This window comes from Chrysochloris asiatica, unplaced genomic scaffold (assembly GCF_000296735.1).
Source record: "Chrysochloris asiatica unplaced genomic scaffold, ChrAsi1.0 scaffold00023, whole genome shotgun sequence".
NCBI lineage: Eukaryota > Metazoa > Chordata > Mammalia > Afrosoricida > Chrysochloridae > Chrysochloris > Chrysochloris asiatica.
The window spans coordinates 12702247-12725925 of NW_006408541.1; the positions used below are offsets into that span (position 1 = coordinate 12702247).

The following is a 23679-nucleotide window of genomic DNA, read 5'->3' on the forward strand; positions in this document are numbered from 1 at the left end:
CCCCCTCCCCCAAACCGAAGCCATCTGCCAAACTCCAGCCTTGTTGCTGCTGGCCCCTCTAATGGAGAGGACGTCCCCTGGGCTGGGCCCGGGCCCCCCAGTCTGCCCCTCCTGACACATGATACTTGAACCACTGATGGTTCCTTTTTCCGTTTTCTTTCCTTTGCCCCTCCTCCCCAACCACCTGAGCTCTGTCTGCCAAGCCTCTGACCTGCAGAAAAAGGAGCCCCGTCCCACATCCTACCCCTGCATTCCAGCTACCCCTGACCTGCTGAACAGTCCTTCTGGGTGCAGACATCCGGCCCATGGTGTCGCCCTTCTGTCCCCAGTGCTTCTGGGCACCTCCAGCACGTCTCTGTCCACAGAGCCCAGGCGGGTGGTCAGGAGAAGCCAGAGTCCCCTGACCAAGTGTACCCCAGCCCACCTGCCCACATGGTTCCATCCAGAGCTGATATTTCCAGTCTGAACATGTCTACATGTCTTCACAGGGCACAGCCCCTGCCAAGGGTCTTGGTTGTTTGGAATGGGACACACTGTCCCCTGTGGTCAAGGGTGTGTCAGGGAGGGAAGAGTGGAGCTGTTTAGTTTTGGTTTGGTTTGGGTTTTATTTTGTTTTTTTTGTTTTTTTTTTTTTAAAGGTGCTTGCTTGTTTAATGTAAATAATAGAAGGCCTTAATATCTTTTCTGTAACATGGAGTAATATTTTAATGTCATGATTTGGATGTACATAATATATTTATAACAAAGCAGCAAGAGTCTACTTAACCTTGGCTGCCTTGTGTTGTTTCCTGATGGGCTGGGGTTACAGGGAGGGACAGAAAGAGGGGGCAAAAGATCTCTCAACCCTAGGCTCAGGATGGGCTTCAGCCACCTGAAGCTGTGGATTAATGTTATCTACTCCTAACACTTTGAAAGGTGCCCCAGTTTGGTGAGGAGGGGTTTTCATGCAGACCATGAAGACGAGGTTAATGAAGCTGGCCCCTACAGCTGTTGTTTATTGTGCCAGCTTCAGACCTGGCCACTGGGGTGCAGATGTGAACAAACCAACAAGAACCTGCATGGTAGAGTTGACCTCTGGGAAGAGAAACATTAAACAAAAGGGAATGTTAAAGTTGAGATCAGAGGAGGAAGAAATGGAGGCAGGTTAAGGAAAAGACCTCCCAACAAAGCAGAAAGTGCAAAGGCCCTGAGGCAGAAACAGGCTTGGCGTTTGTGCCATCGAGGCAGCCAATGTGACGGTTAGTGAGGGGAAAGTGGGTGTGAGGTTGGATATAAGGACTTTTATCCAGAACGTTGTAGGCTGAAGCAAGGGAACCACTGGACATTTTAAGTATTTATTCATTGAACAAATAATGAAAAGGTACTGGGATTTGGAGTGAGCATACTACTTTTAATCTGGGCTAAGTAGTCTCCGCAAACTAGTTAGAAAATAAATGCTCATGTGAACAGGAAAAACATAATAGACTATCTAGGGGAAGTTAGAGACACAGCTTTTATTTTTCATCTTTAACATGGCCCATAACCTTCATTTTCTTAAGTTTTTATTGTGAATTGAGTGATAGTTTACATGGGAGAACATCAGCTTTACATTCATCCTATCATATTTCATTTTATTGCAATGGTTACAATCCCCTTCACGCATCATCACTCAGCAGCATTTGCTTCCATTCCGTTTGTGTGAGTGTGTGTGTGTGTGTGCTTTTGTTTTTGTTTTTAGTGATTTTTTAATAGTAGCTATCTAGGCCTTTCTTCCAAGGTTCCTCTGGGTAGACTTGAGCCTCTAACCTTTCAGTTAGCGGCTGAGTGCCTTACGCATTTGTACCACATAGGAACTTCCTAGATCTGAGAAATTTCCCTTGTAACTGCTTGAGGAGACTATGGGAAGAAAGAGGTATTAGAACTCAAAAACTCAGAGTGACAGAAAACTATCATTTAAAAATTAATAGCTAACAATTTTGTGGTACATACAACTGAAAAGTCCAGAGGTAGTTTTAACCTAAGGTTTGACTGATCCCAGGGGCTTCAATGATTCATCAGAACTTGGTCTCTGCCTAGTTGCTTTTCTCTGCCATGAAATTTTATAATTGGACCAGTTTGGCAATCTTAGTAAGAAAACTTGTGGTGGTGGTGGTGGTAGTGGTGTGCTGTGGAGTTGGTTCCGACTCATAGCAACCCTGTATAAGGTTTCCAAAGCTATAAGTCTTTACAGGAGCAGAGAGCCTCATCTTTCTCCTGTGAAATTGCTGGTAGTTTCGAACTGCTTGACTTTGATGTTAGAAGCTGGTAGTTTCAGCAAAAATCCCAGGGTAGGGCTCTCATTGGCCTAGACTAGATCATGTGCCTTGCTGTAAACCAATCACCTTACTCAGGGAGATAAAGTGTTCTGATGGACCAGGGATGAAATGTCCCTCCAGCGTTATAGAGGTAGGATCAGCCCTTCCCACACCACAGAGGCTAAGAGGAGGGAAGGAAACTCTCCCCCAACCCCAACCACCAAAAAAGTGTTCTTACTATTTTTTTTTAAGTCCCTGGTGGGGCAGACAGCCAGACTTCCACCACAGGGGCCAGAGGGTCAACCTTGAAGCTAGATGGGGGTTAGTTTCTTGGTCCTAGGAGTTCGTGTCAGTTCTGTGGCCAGCAGAGACCCCTGTTTAAGAGTTTTGTTTACGCCACTTTGCTTTTATAAACGACCTGTGTTTGTACCTATTTCACTTACCTGAAAGAAAGGGAACTTGCACTTTTATATAAAAAAACAAAACTAGCGTCAGCATTCGTTTTGCATCAAACTGCTAGAGGCATCTTGCAACTACATCCACAACCCCCACCCCACTCCTGCAGCAAGTGGCATCTCCAGGAGCCACACTGGGAATCAAGCTGCCAGAGGTTTGAACTGTGAACACTATATGCTAGTGTGATTTTAGGTTTTATGTGTTATAGCCATACATACCTCAGAGAAATTGCAGGTTCCCCTCCAGACCCCTGCAATAAAGCAAGTGTTGCAATATAACAAATCACGAGGTTTTTTGTTTCCCAGTGCCTATAAAAATTGTGTTTACATATTATTTCGTAAGTTGCAATGGCATTATGTAAAAGTTCGCTATACTGTAAGAATTATCGAAATGGACAGAGACATAAAGTGAACCCATGTCATAGAGAACATGGTGCCAAAAGACTTGCTCAACACAGGGTTGCCCTAAACTTTCCATTTATAAAAAATGCAGTATCTGCCATGCGCAATAATGGTTTGGGTATGATTTGGAGGATTATTTTTTTTATCTGGGAAACTGAATTTTCCCCCCATATAAATGCATAGGTAACTGCTTCTTTCAACTTTAGAAAGGTTTTGAAGGAACACTGCTTTCGAAAACGAGAGAAACCTGTAATTTGTCCACAGCAGTTCCCAAAGTAATGGCAGACCCAGATTTGCTGCTCTGAGCCCCATGGACTGGAAAATACTTTTCAAAATGAGCTAAGAGGTATGTTTTGTGTCATATCTGGGCGTATTAGGTCCCTTGTGGGATCAGGAGATTGAAAAGAGGCTATGAAGGCGGGGAATGCTAGTATAACTTAACAATTACACACAGGTGTGTGGCAGAACCCTTTCGCTTTAATACCTGTGCCACTGTCCCTGTCCCTGTCCCTGTCCCTGTCCCTGTAGGGGAAGGAGGTGAGGCACAGGACAAGTAAGAACTGTACCCACTCAGAAAATAGCATATGTGGGGGGAAAATTTATGAGGACTAAGATGACCTTGGAGACCAGTCCTCAAAGGGCAGCTGCTCCTCATATACATTGATAAAAAGAGCCTGAAGACCAGATTTTTAAAATACTGGCTTATTATTTTAAACACTGTGCGCAGAATAAGACAGGCGTATGGCCAGACGGCTACCTAGGACTGGTCTGGGTTTGGGCTGTCTCTCTGCTGCCCTCTCGTGGCTGAATAGGTCGCTCGCAGGACACAGGTGGGTTTCTAGACAGGATGTCCTGTATCTCCCTCAGATAGCAGCTTCTTAGAATTTCTATCAACCAGAATCCTTCAGAGAAACACAATCAAGAGAATGTGTGTGTGTGTATACATTCGTATATACACATATTATTTATCTTAAGAAATTGGCTCACAAGATTGTGGCGACTGAAAAGTGTGACATTTATAGGACAGGTCAGCAGACTAGAAATTCAGGGAGTTGATGAGTCTTAAGGAGTCTTGAGACAGAATGTCTTTGCAAACCAACCCCTACAGCCCAAGGATGCCCTCCTGGCCCTTCTGAAGAATTTGGCAATCGGTCCCATGGCCATAATTGTGAATTGAGTGAAGGCTCACAGAGTCCACCATCAATTTCACATCCAGCAGATCAGATACTTCATTTCATTACAATGACTGTAGTCTCCTCCACAGGACAAACATCAGTATACCACTTCCCCTGTAATTCGTGTTTCCATTCCTCCTCCTTTCTCAACCTTTCTGAAGTTTGTCCTTAGGTAAAGAAGGCTTCCCTTTTGATCTCAAATGTTCAACCATACTATGGTGCTCGTACCTTACTAGTGGTGTTCTCCCTTAAAGGCCTAACTATTGAGCCATGAAGATGAGTTCAGTTCCAGACCTGAAAGATGACCAAGGACCATGAACCATGATCTCCGGGTTCCACCAGTCCCTGTTTGACCAGTAAACCTAGTCATTTTTATGGTTTTGAGTTTTGTTCCACCTTTTCTCCCTCTCTATCCAGGACCTTCTAATGGGATCGCTTTCAGAGCAGTTGGTAGTGGTAACCAGGCACTGTCTAGTTCTGGTCTCGGGGTCATGGGGACTGATGTTCACGCGTTCCCTTAATTGGTCCATTAGTCTCCAATCGTCTTCAATTTTCATTGCTCTTTCGTCCACACAAGGAGAGACACCTTAGATGGCTGCTCATTAACTTTTAAGATCCTAGTCACTTATCACCAAAGTAGGCTGTAGAACATTGTGGGCTATGATATGCCCACGGGCTTCTTTCGGTAACAACACCTTCATTTTTTCTTTTTTTTAAACTTCTCAATGTGAATTGGGTGAAGGTTTACAGAGCAGCTCATCAGTCCCACATCCAATATATCATACACCCCATGTCATTAAAATGATCACAGTCCACCCCATGAACAGTATTTAACTCTAGTCACTTCCCCCCTCCCCCACTCCATACCCCACCTGCCCTGTAAACCAGCATGTTTCATTTAACAAGAAAAGCTTTTAACTTTTTACGACAGCGATCTCATGCAATACTTGTCCTTTTGTGATTGACGCATTTCACTTAGCATCATGTCCTCCAGGTTCATCCATATTCTGAGGTGTTTTGCAGATTCTGTGTTACTCTTCAACCTTGCATAATCTTCCATTGTGTGTCTGGACCAAAGTTTGTTTGCCCATTCTCTGTGGATGGGCATTTAGAGTGTCCCCATCTTTTTGCTATTGGGAATAGTGCACTGCATTCATTTCTCTTTTGGGAAACATCTCTCCCCTCCTCAGATTTTGCCCTTAAGGCTCCCCACATTATCAAGGGCAGTCTCTCCTTTACTTGAAGTCAACTGATCAAATGTTGACACACTGACAAGGATAATGCTCAGAGCAGCACCTAGATCATGTTTGAATAGCTGGGTCCCATGGCCTAGTCAACTTGGCACATTAAACCGTCACAGAAAGGGCCCAAGCTCTAATCCCATTCCCTTTTAATGCAACTGAAATTTTTTAACTACGCTTTTAGACACTATTTCATAATAAGTAATACATGTATATGGATCTCTGGTGGTGCAGTGGGTTGAGCATTGGGCTTCTAACTGAAAGGCAACAGTTCAAACCCACTAGCCACGCTTCAGGAGAAAGATGAGATAGTTTGCATCCCTAAAGTTTTACAGCCGCAAGAACCATAGGGAGTAGATGAACTCTGCCCTATAGTAGGAATTGCTTCAGTGGGGTTGGGTTTGATTTCATGCCTGTATAATGTAAAGAATAAGCCTCAAACAGGACTCAGTGATTTAGTGGTCAGCCACCTACAACCAGGAAGACAAATTCAGCCCACAGTTTTTCTGTGATCTGTGAGCAATTTTAAATCTTAGTGTCCACTGATAACGTTTTATGGGAACATGTCGTTAAGTACATCGAGTTGGTTCCCACTCATACTGACCCTATGGATGACAGAACAAAACACTGCCCAGTCCTGCACCATCCCCACAAGTCATGTGACACTTGACCCCACTGCTGCTGCCACTGTGCCAATTCATCTTGTTGGGGGGTCTTCCTCTTTTTCACTGACCTCCACTTTACCCAGCATAATGACCTTCTCCAGGGACAGCTCCCTCCTGATAACATGTCCAAAGTATGAGGAACATTCTGGCTGTACTTCTAACACAGATTGGTTTTGTTCTTTTGGCAGCTCATGGTACTTTTAATGTCCTACGCCAACACCATGGCTCAAATGCATCGATTCTTCTGTGGTCTTCCTTATTCACTGTCCAACTTTCACATGCATATGAGATGACTGAATACCATGACAACAAGACAACATCAGTCGAGCAACAACTTAGTCCTCAAACTCATATCTTTTCTCCTGAACACCTCAAAGAGGTCTTGTACATCAGATTTGCCTAATGCAGTACGTTATTTCATTTCTTGACTGCTGCTTCCATGAGTCAGTTGTGGGACCCAAGCAAAATGTAATCTCTGACAACTTCAGTCTTTTCTCCATTTATCACAATGTTATTTACTGGTCCACTTGTGAGGATTTTTGTTTTCTTTAAATTGAGGTGCAACCCATACCCATACTATAGGCCGTAGTCAGTATTTTAAGTCCTCTTCACTTCCAGCAAGCAAGGTTGTATCATCTGTGTATAGCAGGTGGTTAATGAGTCTTCCTCCAATCCTGATGTCACATTCGTCTTCACTGAAACCTAGTCACACCCACTAATTTCAGTATTGTCTGTCTGCTGTGAATTATACTCAAGCAGAGCTGAGTGGTTTAACAGAGACCAGCTGACCCACAAAGTCTAGCATATGTGTGTGAGGCTCTTTACAGCAAAAAAGTTGACCAGTTCCTGGTCTCGAGTGAAGAGTAAATTTCCCAGTTTCCATCTGTCTTAGTTATGTGTAACAACAGCAGTGATTCCAAAGTGGATGCCTTTAACAGACACACAGACATATATGTGATCTCTTTTCTCAGTCCTCAGAAGGCTAGAAGTCAGAGTTCAGGGCACCAGCTCTGGGGGAAGGCTCTCTCTCTCTCTCTGTTGGCTCTGGGGGAAGACCCTTGTCTCTTTAGTTTGTTTCTTGTTTCCTGCAAGATCTCCAAGTGGCTTGACATCAGTCTTGCCCCATCTCTGCTCTGCTTAGAGACCCGGTGGTATATTGGTTAAAGCGTTGGCTACTAATTAAAGAGGTGATGAACTGTAAGAGAAAGACAGACGTGGCAGTCTGCTTCCATAAAGATTTACAGCCTTGGAAACCCTACGGGGTAGGTGCACTCTGTCCTATAGAATTGCTATGAGTTGGAATCCACTCAATGATAACAGTGTTGATTTTGATTTTTCTTCTGCTGCTTGCTTAATCTCTTTTATATTTCACAAGAGATTGACTGAAGATATACCCTACTCAAATCCTGTCTCCTTAACAAAGAAAACCTATTCCCAAATGGGATTATAACTACAGATGTAGATTTGTTGTTGTTGTTGTTAAGTGCCATTGAGTCATTTCTGACCCATAGCAACCCTATATAGGGTTTCTAAGGAGTGGCTGATAAGCTTGAACTGCCAACCTTGAGGTTCAAACCAACTTTGCAGTCCAGCACACTAACCCACAGTGCCACATCAGGTTCAGACACATATTGGCCCTTTATAGTCAGGATTTACAACACATTTTGAGGGGGCCATAATCCATAGCGCCTGCACTGGAGACCTTCATTACAATAAGATCCTTAGAAGGTCCTTCCTGCCTCCTTTGCCATAAAAATCAGAAGAACTGGCTAGCATTACTGAGCATTTTGATCAAGATTCTATAGAAGAATCCTTATCAAAAGGGGGAGAAATGCAGAATAGAATTTCAATTTCTCATAGAATCTAGAATTTCTGGAGCCAACGAGGTTGGATGAACCTACAAAAAAAGCTATATTAGCTTGAGATAATAGTTTGAACAACTTGAGTGTATTCAACGTCAATGAATTGGACACATAGAAATTGTTGAACTGGTATGTTTTGCTGTGTCTACTTTCAACAATGCTTTTTGAAAACCCTGGTAGTTCCTTACTTAGGCTTACCCATTCTGTTTATCCATTCTCCATTACTTTTTCCACAAAAGGTAGACTCTTCTACACACAGTTCAGCATTGGTAGGGATTGAACTGCATCCCCAAAATGTTGTAACTATACCTTCGGGTTATAATCCCATTTGGGGGATGCCAAGTATTCTCACAACAGCTTTTGAGAGTGCCTGTTTCCCCACATCCTTGCCAACACCTTGTGTTATCAAATGTTTCCTTCTGTGCCAATCTGATAGGTGGTTTTAATTTGCATTTCTCTTACTGTGTTTCATTGAATCCGAGATGTCGTGAATTGTAAGAGGCACCCTGATTTCAGAGATGTTGGAATGTAAACATTTAAATCTTGGAATCGCTGAAACGCAGCATGTTGAATGAGACTGGGTATGTTAATCTTGAATTTAAAAGGCATTTTAATTTCCTAACGCTGTTCATGTCCTTTGCCTATTCTTGGAAGGCAGGTTAAGAGCTTGGGGTTCAAATCCCAGCTCTACCATTTACAAGTTATGTGATTTTGAGTAAATTATTTCACCTTCTGTGTCTTAGTTTCCTCAGCTGTAAAATAAGAATAATGATGCTTACCTCACAGGATTGTAAAGATCAAATGAATTAATATGTGCAGAAGACGATGTGCTTAGAATACAAAAATGTTCAATAAATTTTTTTCTGATTATCACTTTCTTTTGAGTTGGTCATCATTTTCTTAATGAGTGTGAGAGCTCTTTATAAATTAAGGGAACCTTTTTCTTGTTCCCCTGCCCCATACCCCTGGTTTTTATTCCTTTTTTTCTGACCATAAAAGTAACAATACTCATATATTACTGAAATAAATTGTAAAGGAAGAAGCGAGGGGAACAATCTAAATACCCATGAAGAGGGGAGTGAGTAAATGAATTATACCATGACCTCCTTTCCTATCCACTCCCAACTCTCTTTAGAAGTGTATTTCTTTTTTCATTTAGTTGCCATTTCAACCATTTATATGTACAATCCATGTATAGCTCCACAATGATAGAGTCTAACTTTAAATACCTACTCACTTCTCAATGAAAATCACTTACAGTTAATGCTATGCTCCCACTCCAGGGGTCCATGTTGTTAAGTGCTGTTGAGTTTGTTTCCACTCATAGCAACCCTGTGCACAACACAACAAAACATTGCTCCATCCTGAGCCATCCTCACAATTGTTACACTTGAGCCCATTGCTGCTGCCACTGTGCCAATCCATCTAATCGGGGGGCCTTCCTCTTTTTTGCTGACCCTCCAGTTTACCAGGCATGATGTCCTCCGGGGACTGGTCCCCTGCTGATAATATATCCAAAGTATGAGAGAAAAAGTCTCATTATCTTGACTTCTAAGGAGCATTCTGGCTGTACTTCTTCCAACAAAGATTTGTTCTTCTGGCAGTTCATGGAACTACCAACATTCTTCTCCAACACCAAAACTCAAATGCATCAGTTCTTCTACAGTATTCCTTATTCATCGTCCAACTCATATGTATATGTTGTTGTTGGTAAGTGCTGGCGAGTCAGTTCTAACACATAGTGACCCTGTATAGGGTTTCCAAGGAGCAGTTGGTGAGCTTGAACCACTGACCTTGTGGTTCAAACAACTTTGCAGTCTAGCGCATTAACCCACAGTGCCACACCAGGACTCCCATATGTATACAAGGCTACTGAAAGCACCCTATCTTGGGTCAGGCATACCTTAGTCTTCAAACTGATCATCTTTTGCTCTTCAACTTTAAAGAGGTCTTGTGCAACAGATTTGCCTAATGCAATATGTTGTTTGATTTCTTGACTGCTGCTTCCATGAGTGTTGAGAGTGAATTCAAGCAAAATGAAGTCTTTGACAACTTAAATCTTTTCTCCATTTATCATGATGTTATCTATTAGCCCAGCTATGAGGATTTTTGTTTTCTTTACATTGAGATGCAACCCATACTGAAGGCTGCGATCTTTGATCTTCATCAGTATTTTAAGTCCTCTTTGCTTTCAGCAAGCAAGGTTGTATCAAATGCATATCAGAGGTTGTTAATGAGTCTTCCTCCAGTCGTGATGTCACAATTCTTCTTCATATAATCAAGCTTCTCAGATTATTTGAATACAGACTGAGTGAATATGGTGAAAGAATACAAGCCTGACACACACCTTTCCTGTTTTTAACGATTCAGTGTTCCCTTTTTCTGTTCAAATGACTGCCTCTTGGTCTATGTACATGTTCCTCATGAACACAGTGAAGTGTTCTGAGATACTTATTGTCCACAATGTTGTCCATAGCTTATCATGAGCCACACAGTCAAAAGGCTTTGCATACTCAGTAAAGCACAGGTAAAGATTTTTCTGGTATTCTCTACTTTCCTTTTGACATCAATAGTGATATCCCTTGTTCCATGTCCTTGTCTGAATCCAACTTGAACCTCTGAAAGTTCCCTTTCAATGTACTGTTTCAGCCATTTTGTAATTACCTTCAGCAAAATTTTACTTGCAAGTGATATTAAGGCATTGTTCAATGATTTACAAAATCTGTTGGATAACCTCTCTTTGGAATGGACACAAGTATGGATCTTTCCCAATCAGTTGGCCAGGTGATTGGCTTCCAAATTTCTTGCCATAGATATGTGAGTGCCTCCAATGTTGCATCAGTTTGTTGAAAGATTTCAAATTGCAATTCATCAATTTCCAGAGTGGCTGGTAAATTCAAACAGCTAACCTTTTGGTTAACAACCCAACTCATAACCCACTATTCTACCGGTACAAATTGATGAAGTTGGTAGAATTCTTCAATTTCATCATCACTGGCTTTAGTGGTTGGTACGTAAATGTGGATACTAGTGCATTGACTGGGCGTCCTTGTAGGTGTATGGATATTATCTTATTACAGACAGCATTGTACTTCAAAAGAGATCTTGAAATGTTTTCTTTTCCCTCCTTTGGTCTGAAATGTTCCTTTTAATGTTGAATGCAACATCATTCCTCTTGAATTTGTCATTCCTGGCATAATAGACCATATGATTTGTCAGATTCAAAATGGCCAATACCAGTCCACTTCAGATCACTAATGCCTAAGCTATTGATCTTTATTCATTTCATTTCATTTTTGCCAACTTCCAATTTCCCTAGATTCATACTTTGTACATTCCATGTTGTGATTATCAATGGATGTTTACGGCTGTTTTTCCTTATTTTGAATTGTACCGCATTAACAAATGAAGGTCCCAAAAGCCTTACTCCATTCACTTTATCACAGTCAACTTTACTTTGAGAAGCCAGCTCTTCCCAGTCATATTTTGAGAGCCTTCTAACATGAGGGGCTCACTTTCCAGTACTATGTTGTTGTTGTTGTTGAGTGCTGTCAAGTTGGTTGTCATCCATAGCGACCCTGCATAGGGTTTCTGAGGAGCAGCTGGTGAGCCTGAACCATCGACCTTGCGATTCAAACCAGCGCATCAACCCACAGCGCTATACCAGGACTCCAAAGTCTGGTACTCTATCTGACATTATCCTACTGCTCTTCATAAGGGTTTCTGTGGCTAAACCTTCAGAAGCAGTCGACCTCTCCTTCCTAGCCTGTCTTAGTCTGGAAGCTCAGCTGAAACCTGCCCACCATGGATGACTCTAATGGTATTTAAAATACCGGTGGCACAGCTTCCAGCATCACAGTGACACACAAGCCACCACAGAAGGACAAACTGACAGACAGTGGTGGATTCTGGCTGCATTTCTCCAAAAACAGACTCACTCGTTTTTTGGCATTTCATGGTATACTCAATATTGTCTGCCAACATCATAGTTCAAATGCAAAAATTTTTCTCTGGTCTTTCTTATTATTCGTTGTCCAGCTTTCACATGCATATGAGGTGACTGAAAATACTACGGCTTGGGTCAGGCCCACTTTAGTACTCAAAGTGATTATCTTTGCTCTTTAACATTTAAAAGAGACCTTTTGCAACAGTTTTGTCCAGTGCAATCCATTGTTTGATTTCTTGACTGCTGCTTCCATGGACATGGATTATGGATCCAAGTAAAATGAAATCTTGTCTCCATTTATCATAATGCTGTTTATTGGTCCAGTTGTGAAGATTTTTGTTTTCTTTGTGTTGAGTTAAAACTCATAGTGAAAGCTGTCTTTGATGATCTCATCAGTAAGTGCTTCAGGTCCTCTTCACTTTCCGCAAGCAGGGTTGTATTATCTGCATAGCGCAGATTGTTAACGAGATTTCCTCTAAATCTCATGTTTTGTTCTTCTTCATACAAACCAGCTTCTCAGACTATTTGCTCAGCATGCAGATTGAATAACTATGGTGAAAGAATACAACCTTGACACACACCTTTCATTATTTTTAAATGTTCGTATCCCCTTATTCTAAGTTTTTAAAACTTTAACTGCCTCTTGATGTATACATAAGTTCTGCATGAGCAAAATGTAATATTCTAGAATTCCCACTCTTTGCAATGTTATCTATAGTTTGTTATGACCCACACAGCCTCTGCCTAGTTGATGAAACAGGTAAACATCTTTCTGGTATTCTCTGCTTTTAGCTCAGATCCATCTGATGTCAGCAATGATAACTATTGTTCTATGCTCTGAATCCAGTTTGTATTTCAGATAGTTTCCTGTCAATGTACTGCTGCAACTGTTTTTGAATTTTCCTAAGAAAAATTTTACTTGCATGTTCTATTAATGATTATGTTCAATAATTTTCACATCCTGTTGGGTCACCATTCTTTGGAATGGGCACATATGTGAGTCTCTTCCAGTCAGTTACCCAGGTAGCTGTCTTCCAAATTCCTTAGCATAGATCAGTGATTGACAGCCAGCACTGCATTAATTTGTTGAAACATTTCAACAGGTATGCCATCAATTCTTGGAGCCTTGGTTTTTGCCAATGCCTTCATTGTAGCCTGGACTTCTTCTTTCAATACCACTGATTCTTGATTCTATGTTACTTCCTGAAATGGCTGAACATCAACCAATCCTTTTTGGTACAGTGATTCTGAGTCCTGGTGTGGCACCATCAGATGAGTACTTGACCTCAAGGTCGATTTGAACCGCAAAGTTGGCTGCTCCTTGGAAGCCCTATACAGGGTCCCTGTGAATCGGAATCAACTTACTAGCTGCTCCTCGGAAACACTATACAGGGTCCCTACAAATCAGAAACAACTCCAGGGTACTGAACAACAACAACGTATTCCATCTAGTGAGGTCCACATGTATAGTTGCCATTTATGTTGTGGAAAAAAGGTATTTGCAATGAATTGTTGTTGTTAGGTGCCATCGAGTCAGTACCAACTCATAGCAACCCTAGGCACAACAGAACAAAACACTGCTGAGTCCTGGGCTAACCTTACAATTGTTGTCACGCTTGAGCCCATTGATGCTGCCACTTTGCCAGTCCATCTCGTTGGGGGAGGGGGTGTCTTCCTCTTTTTCTCTAACCCTCCACCTTACCAAACATGATATCCTTCTCCAGTGATTAGTCCCTCCTGACAATATGTCCAAAGTATGAGAGATGAAATCTGTCCATCCTGACCTCCAAGGCGCACTCTGGCTGTACTTCTTCCAACACAGATCTGTTGGTTCTTTTGGCAGCTCATGGTACTTTCAATATTCTCCTCCAATATCATAATTCAGAGGCATCAATTCTTCTACTATCTTCTGATCTTCTTTATTCACTGTCCAGATTTCACATGCATATGAAGTTACTGAAAACACCATGACTTGGGTCAAGCGTACCTTAGTTCTCAAGCTGACATCTTTGCTCTTCAAAACTTTAAAATGGTCTTGTGCAGCAGATTTGCCGAATGCAATACGTCATTTGATTTTTTTGGCTACTGCTTCCAAGAAATTGATTGATATAAGAAAAATGAAGTCTTTGACAACTTCAATCTTTTCTCCATTGATAAGAATGTTGTTTACTGGTCCCGTGGTGAGGATTTTTGTTTTCTTTACATTAAGATGCAATCCATACTGAAGGCTATGGTCCATTGGTCTTGCAAAATTCTAATATGCAAACTCGAACATGTTTCTATCAACCAACACCATATTTTTTCAACTACTGATCCTTCTTGTTTCCAACCTTTGCATTCTAATTGTTGTTGTTGTTATGTGCCGTGGAGTCTGTTCCAACTCATAGCGACCCTGTACAGGGTTTCCGAGGCTTTAAATCTTTACAGGAGCAGAAAGCCTCATCTTTCTCCTGTGGAAGAGCTGGTAGTTTTGAACTGCTGACGTTAAGGTTTGCAGCCCGATTCGTAACCACTATGCTACCAGAGCTCCTTTTGCATTCTAATTACCAGCAATTAAAAACCAAAACCTACTGTCCTCTAGTCATTCCAGACTCACAGTGACCCTACCTGCTTTATAGGGTTTCTTTCCAAGGCTGTAAATCTTTATGGTAGCAGATTGCCATATGGTTCTTCCAGAGAATATCTTGTGGTTCCAGCTGCCAGACCTTTTAGTTGGCAAGTCTTCACAACAAGGGATCTCACGGAGGATTGTTGTTGTTAAGTGTTGATGAGTCAGTTTCAGCTAATAGCAACCCTGTACAGGATTTCCAATAAGGAGCTCTGGTAGCGTAGTGGTTACGAATAGGGCTGCGAAGCTTAAGGTCAGCGGTTCGAAACTACCAGCCGCTCCACGGGAGAAAGATGAGGCTTTCTACTCCCGTAAAGATTTACACCCTTGGAACTTGGAAACCCTGTACAGGGTCGCTATGGGTCAGAACCGACTCAACGGCACTTAACAACAACACAGGATTCCAAGGAGCAGTTGGTGGATTTGAACTGCCGACTTTATCGTTCGCAGTCCAGGGCTTATCCTACAGCGCCACACCAGGTGTCCCATGGAGGATTTGTTGTTACTGTTGTTAAGCGCCAAGCGCCATCAAGTCGGTTCTGACCCACAGCAACCCTGTAGAGAGTTTCTAAGGTGTGACTAGTGAGCTTGAACCACCGATCTTGCTGTTCACACCGACTTTGCAGTCCAGCGCATTAACCCACAGTGCCACACCAGGAGTCTCCATGGAGGATTAATTAATAGTAATGAGTTAATATTATTTAGCACTTACTCCATGACAAGCCCTCTTCGAAATTCTCTAGCTCTATTAGCCAGTTTGGCACATAACCAACCACCATTAGTTCCAACCACCATTAACCAATTTAATCCTCCCAACAATCCAATAAAACAGGGCTCTCGGCCCCATTAAGAAAGGTACCACTCTAAACGGAGAACTGTGATGTGTGATGGTGCGCATGCTCCAAGAAGCAATTCCGCTTGGTGATGGGGAGACTAACCAATGACATCGTGATGGGGGCGGAGCCTCCCCCCAAAGAATCCTAAGCGCAGAAGGACTACATCTCCCAATAGGCTCCGCTTTGCTAATGGACTACAATAACCAGCATGCTTCGGATAATGTCGCTTAACCAGTTTTTTCCAGCGAAGGCCCCCTGCCTTCAGAAACAAAACTAGTAAGGTTCCTTGAGAAGAATTTTGTCAATTTTGCTTACAATAACCAAGTATTTTGTGCAAGTATACATTAATGATCATCGTAGATAAGATACTTGTGTTTTAATTATTACTTGACCTGTTAGCACTGACTTTTAATTTTTTCATCTTTAAAATGGGGTATTTCTAAGAGTTTGCCACATCGTTATTTTAAGACATAAAAACTGGATGTAATTGCTTAGTAAATACCAACGCTTCTAGTACCCACTCCTCCTCACTATGCCAGAAGGTTTTATCAGATAATTTTATTTCTGCAGCAGTTATATGAGGTCGATTTTGTTATTGTTAACTGCCTTTGAGTTGATTCCGACTCACAGTGACCTTAAGTTCAACAGAATGAGACGCTTCCCAGACCTGTGCCATTTTCACAATTGTTGCCATGTCACTGAGTTAATCCAACCTGCTGAGGGTTTCTCTTTTTCCCTGACTCTCTCTAGCAAGGATGATATCCTACTCTAGGGACTGGTCCCCACTAATAACATGTTCAAACTAGATGAGAGAAGTCTCCCTAGCCTGGCTTCTAAGGAGCATTCTGGTTGTACTTCTTCCAACACAGATTTGTGCTTTCTTTTGGCAATCCATGGTAACTTTTAAGTCATCACTATAATTCAAATACAGAAATTATTCTCTGATCTTCCTTATTCATTGTCCAGCTCTAGAATGCATAGGTTGTTAGTGGTGCCGTGGAGTTGGTGCCGACTCATAGCGATCCTCTGCACAACAGTACGAACTACTGCCCAGTCCTGTGCCAACCTCATAATTGTTACATTGGAGTCCATTGGGGCTGCCACTGTGCCAAGCCATCTCCTTGGGCGTTTCCCTCTTTTTCGATGACCCTCTACCTTACCAAGCATGATGTCCTTCTCCAGAGACTGGTCCCTTCTGATGATAATATGTTCAAAGTATTAGAGACAAAGTCTCACCATCCTAGCTCCTAAACAGCATTCTGGATGTACTTCTTTCAACACAGATTTGTTTGTTTTTCTGGTAGTCTGTGGCACTTTTAATATTCTCCTTCAACACCATATGAGGTGATTGAAAATACCATGGCTTGGGTCAGGCACACAGCATCTAAGTCTTCCAAGTGAGACTTACGTTTTTTAACTCCTTAGGCCCCATTTTGGAGTCCTGGTGTGGCACTGTAGGGTAAGTACTGGACCACAAGGTCAGTTTGAACTGTAAAGGCTGCAGTTTAAATCCACCAGTCGCTCCTTGGAAACCCTATATAGGGCCACTATGAGTCAGAACCCACACTATGGCGCTTAAAACAGTACAACAACAACCCCCATCCAGGAGAGGATTCAAGTCTCTTGGCTTAGGTCACACAGCAAAATGAGTGAACTTAGGCAATTTACCTGTAGAAGTGAGTTTACCTTAGGAGGTCCAATGCTTCCAGTTCCTACTGAAGATCTACTGTCAAGGAAAGTCCACGGCAAGTATTGCACTCACCGAGGCAGGCCCAAGTCACATGACATGGGTAACACTCAGGTTGCATCTCTGCACACCTGGCACTGTGAAAGCCAATTACAGCTGGATTTGACCTGGTTGGAGGAATCAAGAAGGCTTCCCTGAGGGAGTGGTGCTAGATCTGAGAACTGAAGAGAGACAATAGTACAGGCAAAGAGCTCGCAGGAAGAAGACATATTCTGGTTGGGAGACCTGTATCTGGAGAGTACAGCAAGACTCAGGGGTCTAGGTAGGGCCAGAGCTAGGGTGAGGCAAGTGAGGAGTCTAGGGTGCAAATTTTGAGGCACAGGATCAAGACATGAAAGGGTGAACTTTCTTAAACTTGGCACCCTAAACTGTTCACTGGAATCCTGGTATGGCGCTGTGGGTTTATGTGTCAGACTGCAAAGCCATTTGAACTGCAAGATCCGTGGTTCAAGCTCACCAGCTGCTCCTCGGAAACCCTATACAGGATTGCTATGGGTAGAAGCCAACTCTACGGCACTTAACAACAACATCAGGCTGTGCACTGATCCCACAATAGCCTCCCAACCCTTGAGGGTAGAGAGTCGTCATTCATCCTTATTTTTCGGGGAGAGTCCTGGTTTCTGCTTGTTGTGCTCCCAGAGATTATAAAAGGCCACATTTCACTCTGATGAGGCCTTAGTGGAATAATTCGAGGGTCACTTAACTTGCAGTGTCTGTTTTATTCAGAGGAAGCCAGGTGCCACTGAAAGCTTTAGCAGGAGGGTGTTTTGAGCAAACTCTGCCTGCCTTATGGAAAAAGGACTCTGAAGGCTAGTGGTGTGTACAAGTGGAAGACATATGGGCAGCCTGCCTTGAGAGGAAGAAGTGGATGGAATCGAGAGATGCTTAGAAAGAGTTGCTTTCAGGAGAAGGTGATGATCTGACTGCTGGGTGACAGCTTCCAGCTTCCTAGCTCCTCAGCAGAGTCCAGGACCTCCTTCAGCTTGTGTTTAACTTTGTGACCTTGAGTTAGTTCCTTCACCTTTCTCAGCTTGTTTGCACATCCATATAAGGGGAGTCCTGATGTGGCGCTGTGGGTTAATGCGTCAGACTGCAAAGCTGATTGAACTACAGAGTTGGCGGTTCAAGCTCACCAGCTGCTCCTCGGAAACCCTATACAGGGTCGCTATGGGTCAGAGTCCACTCTACGGCACTTAACAACAACAACAACAACAAAGGAGGAGTCCTGGTGTGGCGCTGTAGGATCAGCACTGGACTGAACAGAAAGGATTGCAGTCAGACTCACTACCCGTTCCTTGGAAACCCTATACAGGGTTACTATAAGTCAGAATCAACTCCACCTGTACTTATCAACAAGGGGTAGGACTCAATGGGATTGAGTATTTATTTGCAAATATCCATTCCAGGGTCTTTGACTTGTCTCCTCTCCTCCTCATCATTCAAATCTCAGTTGAAATGTGACTTCCTTAGGAGACCCTTCCCAGACCACCCCTGAATCCTTTCCTTGGTTTTACCCTCTATAAGATTAGCAGTCCAGTGACTGCTAAGCACAAAGTTGGTGGTTCAAACTCACCAGTCGCTCCTTGGAAACTCTATACAGGGTCACTATGAGTCAGAGTCAACTCAACAGCACATAATGACAACAACTATCATAGTTATGACCAGGATAACTTTTGTTTTCTGTTTGATTTACTTGCTGTCTGTCTCCTCCAACTAGAATGTAAATCCCTAAAGAGCAGTCACCTGCTTCTTCTGAGGTGTACATCCATTCCGTGCCTAGTAAGTAGGGTGCCTGGCACATTGTTGTTGTTAAGTGCTGTGGAGTCAGTTCCGACTCATGGAGACCCTGTATAGGGTTTCCGAGGAGCAGCTGGTGGGTTTGAACTGCCGACCTTGTGGTTTGCAGTCCAGTGCTGATTCTACCAGCACCACACCAAGAGGCCACATAGTAGGTGCTTATTAATACTGTTTGAATGGATGGATGGGTAAGTGAATGCTTAGCTGACCTTTTTACAAGTCTCATCTGTCCGGGAAGTATCAAACCTGGAAGCAAATATAGCCTGCGTTCAAATAGTGACAACCACTTAGCAGATGAATTAGATAAATTGCCTAACCTCGCTCAGCTTCTTTTTCACATAGATCCCCACCTGGTAGCAATGTTGAGCCAATGAATTAGGAAGATGTTCCAAGAAAGCAGACGCTAATTTTTGTCTTAGAGCCTTATTTTTTTCTTTCACAATCGCGCGCTCCCAAATTTGATCACCTCAAGGACTTCATTCTTCTTGGATCAACTGTCAACACTCAAGGAAGCAGCAGTCAAGAAATCAAACGACATATTGCATTAGGCAAATCTGCTGCACGAGACCTTTTTAAAGTATTGAAGAGAAAAGATGTCAGCTTGAAGACTAAGGTGCGCCTGACCCAAGCCATGGTATTTTCAATCACCTCATATGCATGTGAAAGCTGGACAGTGAATAAGGAAGACAGTATAAGAATTGATGCCTTTGAATTACGGTGTTGGAGGAGAATATTGAAAGTGTCATGGGCTGCCAAAGGAACCAATAGATCCGTTTTGGAAGAAGTGCAGCCAGAGTGCTCCTTGGAGGCCAAGATGGCCAAACTTCGTCTCTCATACTTCGGACATATTGTCAGGAGGGAACAGTCGCTGGAGAAGGATATCATGTTTGGTAAAGTGGAGGGTCAGAGGAAAAGAGGAAGATCCCCACAACATCGATGGACTCAAGCGTGGCAACAGTAGTGAGGTTGGCCCAGGATCCGGCAGTGTTTCGTTCTGCTGTGCATAAGGTCGCTATGGGTCGGTACCGACTCGATGGCACCTAACAACAACAACCCTTCTCGCCAAGGACGTCAATCCCTTTCTCCTACCCCGGTCCGGCGGGATTTGAGGTTGCCAGGCCCTCGCGCTCACAAACACTTCTCTAAATGGAAAGGGAAAATAAAAAAGCTTCCCGGCAACAGGTAGCGCGGGTGCGAAAAGCCAGCGTCAGCGGCGGTGTCTGCGCGTGCGCGCACGCCTGCGCATAAGGGCCAAGGGACGGGTGGGGGGGTGAAGAAGGGGCCGGCCTTCGAGCGACAGCGACGCAAGATGGCAGCCACCACGGGCTCGGGTGAGCTGGGGTGCCGGGCCCGGCCGGCCGAGGGGGCGCGGGCTCGGGTCGAGACCGAGGACCTGCGAAGGCCCTAGCAGCGGGGCCAGGGTCTCTTCGCTGCCTCTGTCCTCCGGGCTCCCCAACGGCGACCGGGCCGGCCAGTGGGGGAGGAGGAGCAGGCGGTGGCCGGAAGCACGGGCGGGGGCCTGAGGGGCCTGTGGGCGGCGCGGCCCGGCCTGGAGGCTCCCCCGGGCGGCTTGAGGGGCCTACTGGAAAGGTTGCCCGGGCCTCGCAACGCAGCTGAAAGCCAGGGTGGGCGACGGGATTACTATGGAGACCCAGACCTGCGGCCCTTTGGGGAGATCGAGGTGGTGTTCCCTAGGGGCTAAGGAGGCGCCTCAGAGCGGACGGAAGTCCCGTACTGGGTGCTGAAGGGCCGGATGAGCGGGGGAGCCTTGGGATGTCCTTTTGGGTACGCCATCTGGGAAGCCCCTCGTTTTGGCTGAGAGAAGGGAACAGGGTCTTGAAGGGGTGACGAAAGGGATCACCTATTGGTCAGGGGGACGGCTCTAGCATCAGTTTTGAGCAGAGGAATCTCCTTGGAGTTGGCTGTTGGGGGTTAAAGAGGGATGTTTAAGGGCATCGCCATAGGATGAGCGAGAGGGGGAAACGGAGTCCGATTCCAGATGAATCTGGTGGAGACAGATGCGCTCCTTCCAAGTTCAAATATGGGAGGCAAGCTCTGAGTGAAGACAATCAAAAGCCTCCAGTATTGGGAGTTGGGAGGTCTCGGGTGTCTCTTTGGGGGGTTGTCAACTTCGGGGAGCCCTTGCTGCGGATGAGAGTGGGAAATTGAGGTTTCAGAACTGTGTCCTTTAGAGAAGAAAAATCTCCTTCCTGTTGGGTGAGTGGAGTGGATTTTAGAGGTGTCTGTTTTGTGGCGACCACATCATTCTCTTCCACCCCTTTGGACACTGGGGATGGATATGTGGGTTCATCTTGGAAGTTGGTTGGAGGTAGGAGTTGGGAGAGGAATAAATGTGATGGAAGCTCTGGGGTGGCTGTTTGGGAAAGGAGTCTGAGAAAAACCCCCCACTTCTCTTGGATGGATAGAAGAGAAATAAGGAAAAATCTATCAGTCCCTTAATGTTGTTAACAGGCCATAGAGTCAACTCCGATCCATAGCCACCCTGTATAGGGTTTCCAAGGAGCAGCTGGTGAGCTTCAACTGCCAACATTGCAGTTCAAATTGACTTTGCAGTCCAGTGCATTAACCTATAGTGCCACACCAGGATTCCTAATCCGTTAATAGGTCAAAGGAAACAGCATCCCAGGAAGCCATCCTTGTTTGATTATTAGGGTAGGGAACAGAAGGAAGTAACCCACCACAAGTTGCCTTTGACACTTAGTAGGGACTTCCTGGAGGGTAAAGAATTTTGGTTTTGGCTTGAACAGTGCTAAGTCAATTTGTGTGTAAAACATTTCCACAGACACTCTCAGTAGAGGCTGGGTGAGGTTAGACAGCCATGGGAAATGTTTCATCAGAATAACACCCCTCCAAGCTTGCTAAACTGGGGCACAGTGGTGCATGTAGAAGTCAGCCTAATGGTGGCATGGCAACCCAGCCCTGTTGGCAATCACTTGAGTTTGGCTTCCTACAATCCGGTTTAACAGCTACTTAATTCGAACTTCTTGAGGCTCTGCCAATTGAAGATGGTTCATGAATGCTGTATCAGTCAGATGAAGCATTGTCAGCCACTGTCTAGTGAAATACAACAGCATTTGGTGGTGTTTAGATAACACTGAACAGGCTTGGAGATACCCTAAAATGGAGTTTCCGTAATTCCTTTGTTTATGCAACAAATAATTACTGAAGGCCTCGGCTTATGTCCCATCGTGAGTTGTGAAAATGGGCATAGATGGCCCTGTCCTTGAGGAACTTCCGTTCTAGTGGAGAAGCAAGAGTAAATAAGACGCTTCAGATATAGCAGTATATGCTCTGAAGGAAGTTGTGTCATGTGACCGAGGGTGTCTAGAGAGGTGGTCACAGAAAGGTTCTTTGAGCGCTTGTCATTGGAACGGAGACAGTGACTGAAGGAGCCAACCCTATAGAGTGTGCCACAGGCAGGGAAGGGGGGACAGTGAGTGCAAAGGCCCTGTGGTGAGAACAAGCTTGACAGTTTGAGAGAACAAAATACAAGGCTATAGCAGGCAAGGGAAGCATGACAAGGAGATGAGTGAAGACGAGGGAATGCCATCGAGTAGTACCTGGTACCAAGTAGATGTTCCAGGAATATTGAATGAATGAAAAAGAGTTCAAAGAACCAGAGGAATGATAGTATCTGACCTGTGCCTGTAGGTAGTGAGGACGGAAGCAGACAGACAGACCTAAGTAAAAGGAGTACAGTGACCACTACACTTCCTAAGTCTTCCTTTTCTTTCAGGTGTGCTCAGGACCCTGAGACCTTCCTTAGACAGGTTTAGAGTGAGCCTCTTGATTCATCTGTGCCCCTGCTTGCCAGGAAACAGCTGCAAAGCCTTGGAATTCCTGTAAGGGCACAACTGAGTGGTTTATGGTCACTGCTTTCAGCACTTGGCTGCAACCACTTCTCCCACCTCGTGTGCTTCTACCTTGTATGATTTCTGCATACGTATTAGAGGGTGGAGCTGTGACAATCCCACTAGAAAACTTCATGATGCCCATGCCAAATTTCAGGACCCCTAAAAATGACTTTCCTGTCAGATTTTTACTCTCACACAACATCCCTTGGGCTTCGTTGACAGTTAACCAGAAACCAAGTACCAGAAAGGTACACCTGGTTAGACATGATATTAAATTTGTGTATGTCTGAGTGGCCTCATAAAAACATTCCGCTTACGAGAATTTAACCAAATGGGCACTAGAGGTTAAGTCATCTTCCATTCAGGGTGATCCCCAAAGACAGCTGGAGATGGGAGGTGAGAACCTGTCGTTTCTTAGCTGGTCTGAGTTCCCATGTGTCTCAGTGTGAGCATCTTGCTCTGCCAATTCTAGTTAAGTGCCTTTTTTGTTTTGTTTTTTTCTTAAACAACATGGGTGGGCTCTACATTCAAGAGAACGACTTCATATTGTGCTCAGCTGAAGAAATAGCAGTCTTTGTTAATGGAAGAAGTTTCAGGGTAGTGCAAATAGTTAAGCACTTGACTCCTAACTGAAAGGTTGGTAGTTCAAGCCCACTTAAAGGTAGCTCAGAAGACAGGCCTAGTGATCTGCTTCTGAAAGGTCACAGCCTCGAAAACACTATGGAGCAGTGCTACGCTGTACACATGGGGTCACCAGACCACCACAGTTAACAATGCATGATGGAGGGGGCTTGTCT

General features: G+C 44.1%; 1 protein-coding gene across 1 annotated transcript in view; it reads left to right on the forward strand.

Moving 5' to 3' along the window:
• The first annotated feature begins 20316 nt into the window (after nt 1-20316).
• LOC102837023 (ubiquitin-conjugating enzyme E2 variant 1-like) overlaps nt 20317-23679 on the forward strand; it is a 34286-nt gene continuing 30923 nt past the window's right edge. Inside the window, exon 1 of the mRNA XM_006839325.1 lies at nt 20317-20338. Within this exon, the coding sequence (XP_006839388.1) occupies nt 20317-20338 (22 nt within the window). The remainder of the gene's footprint in view (nt 20339-23679) is intronic.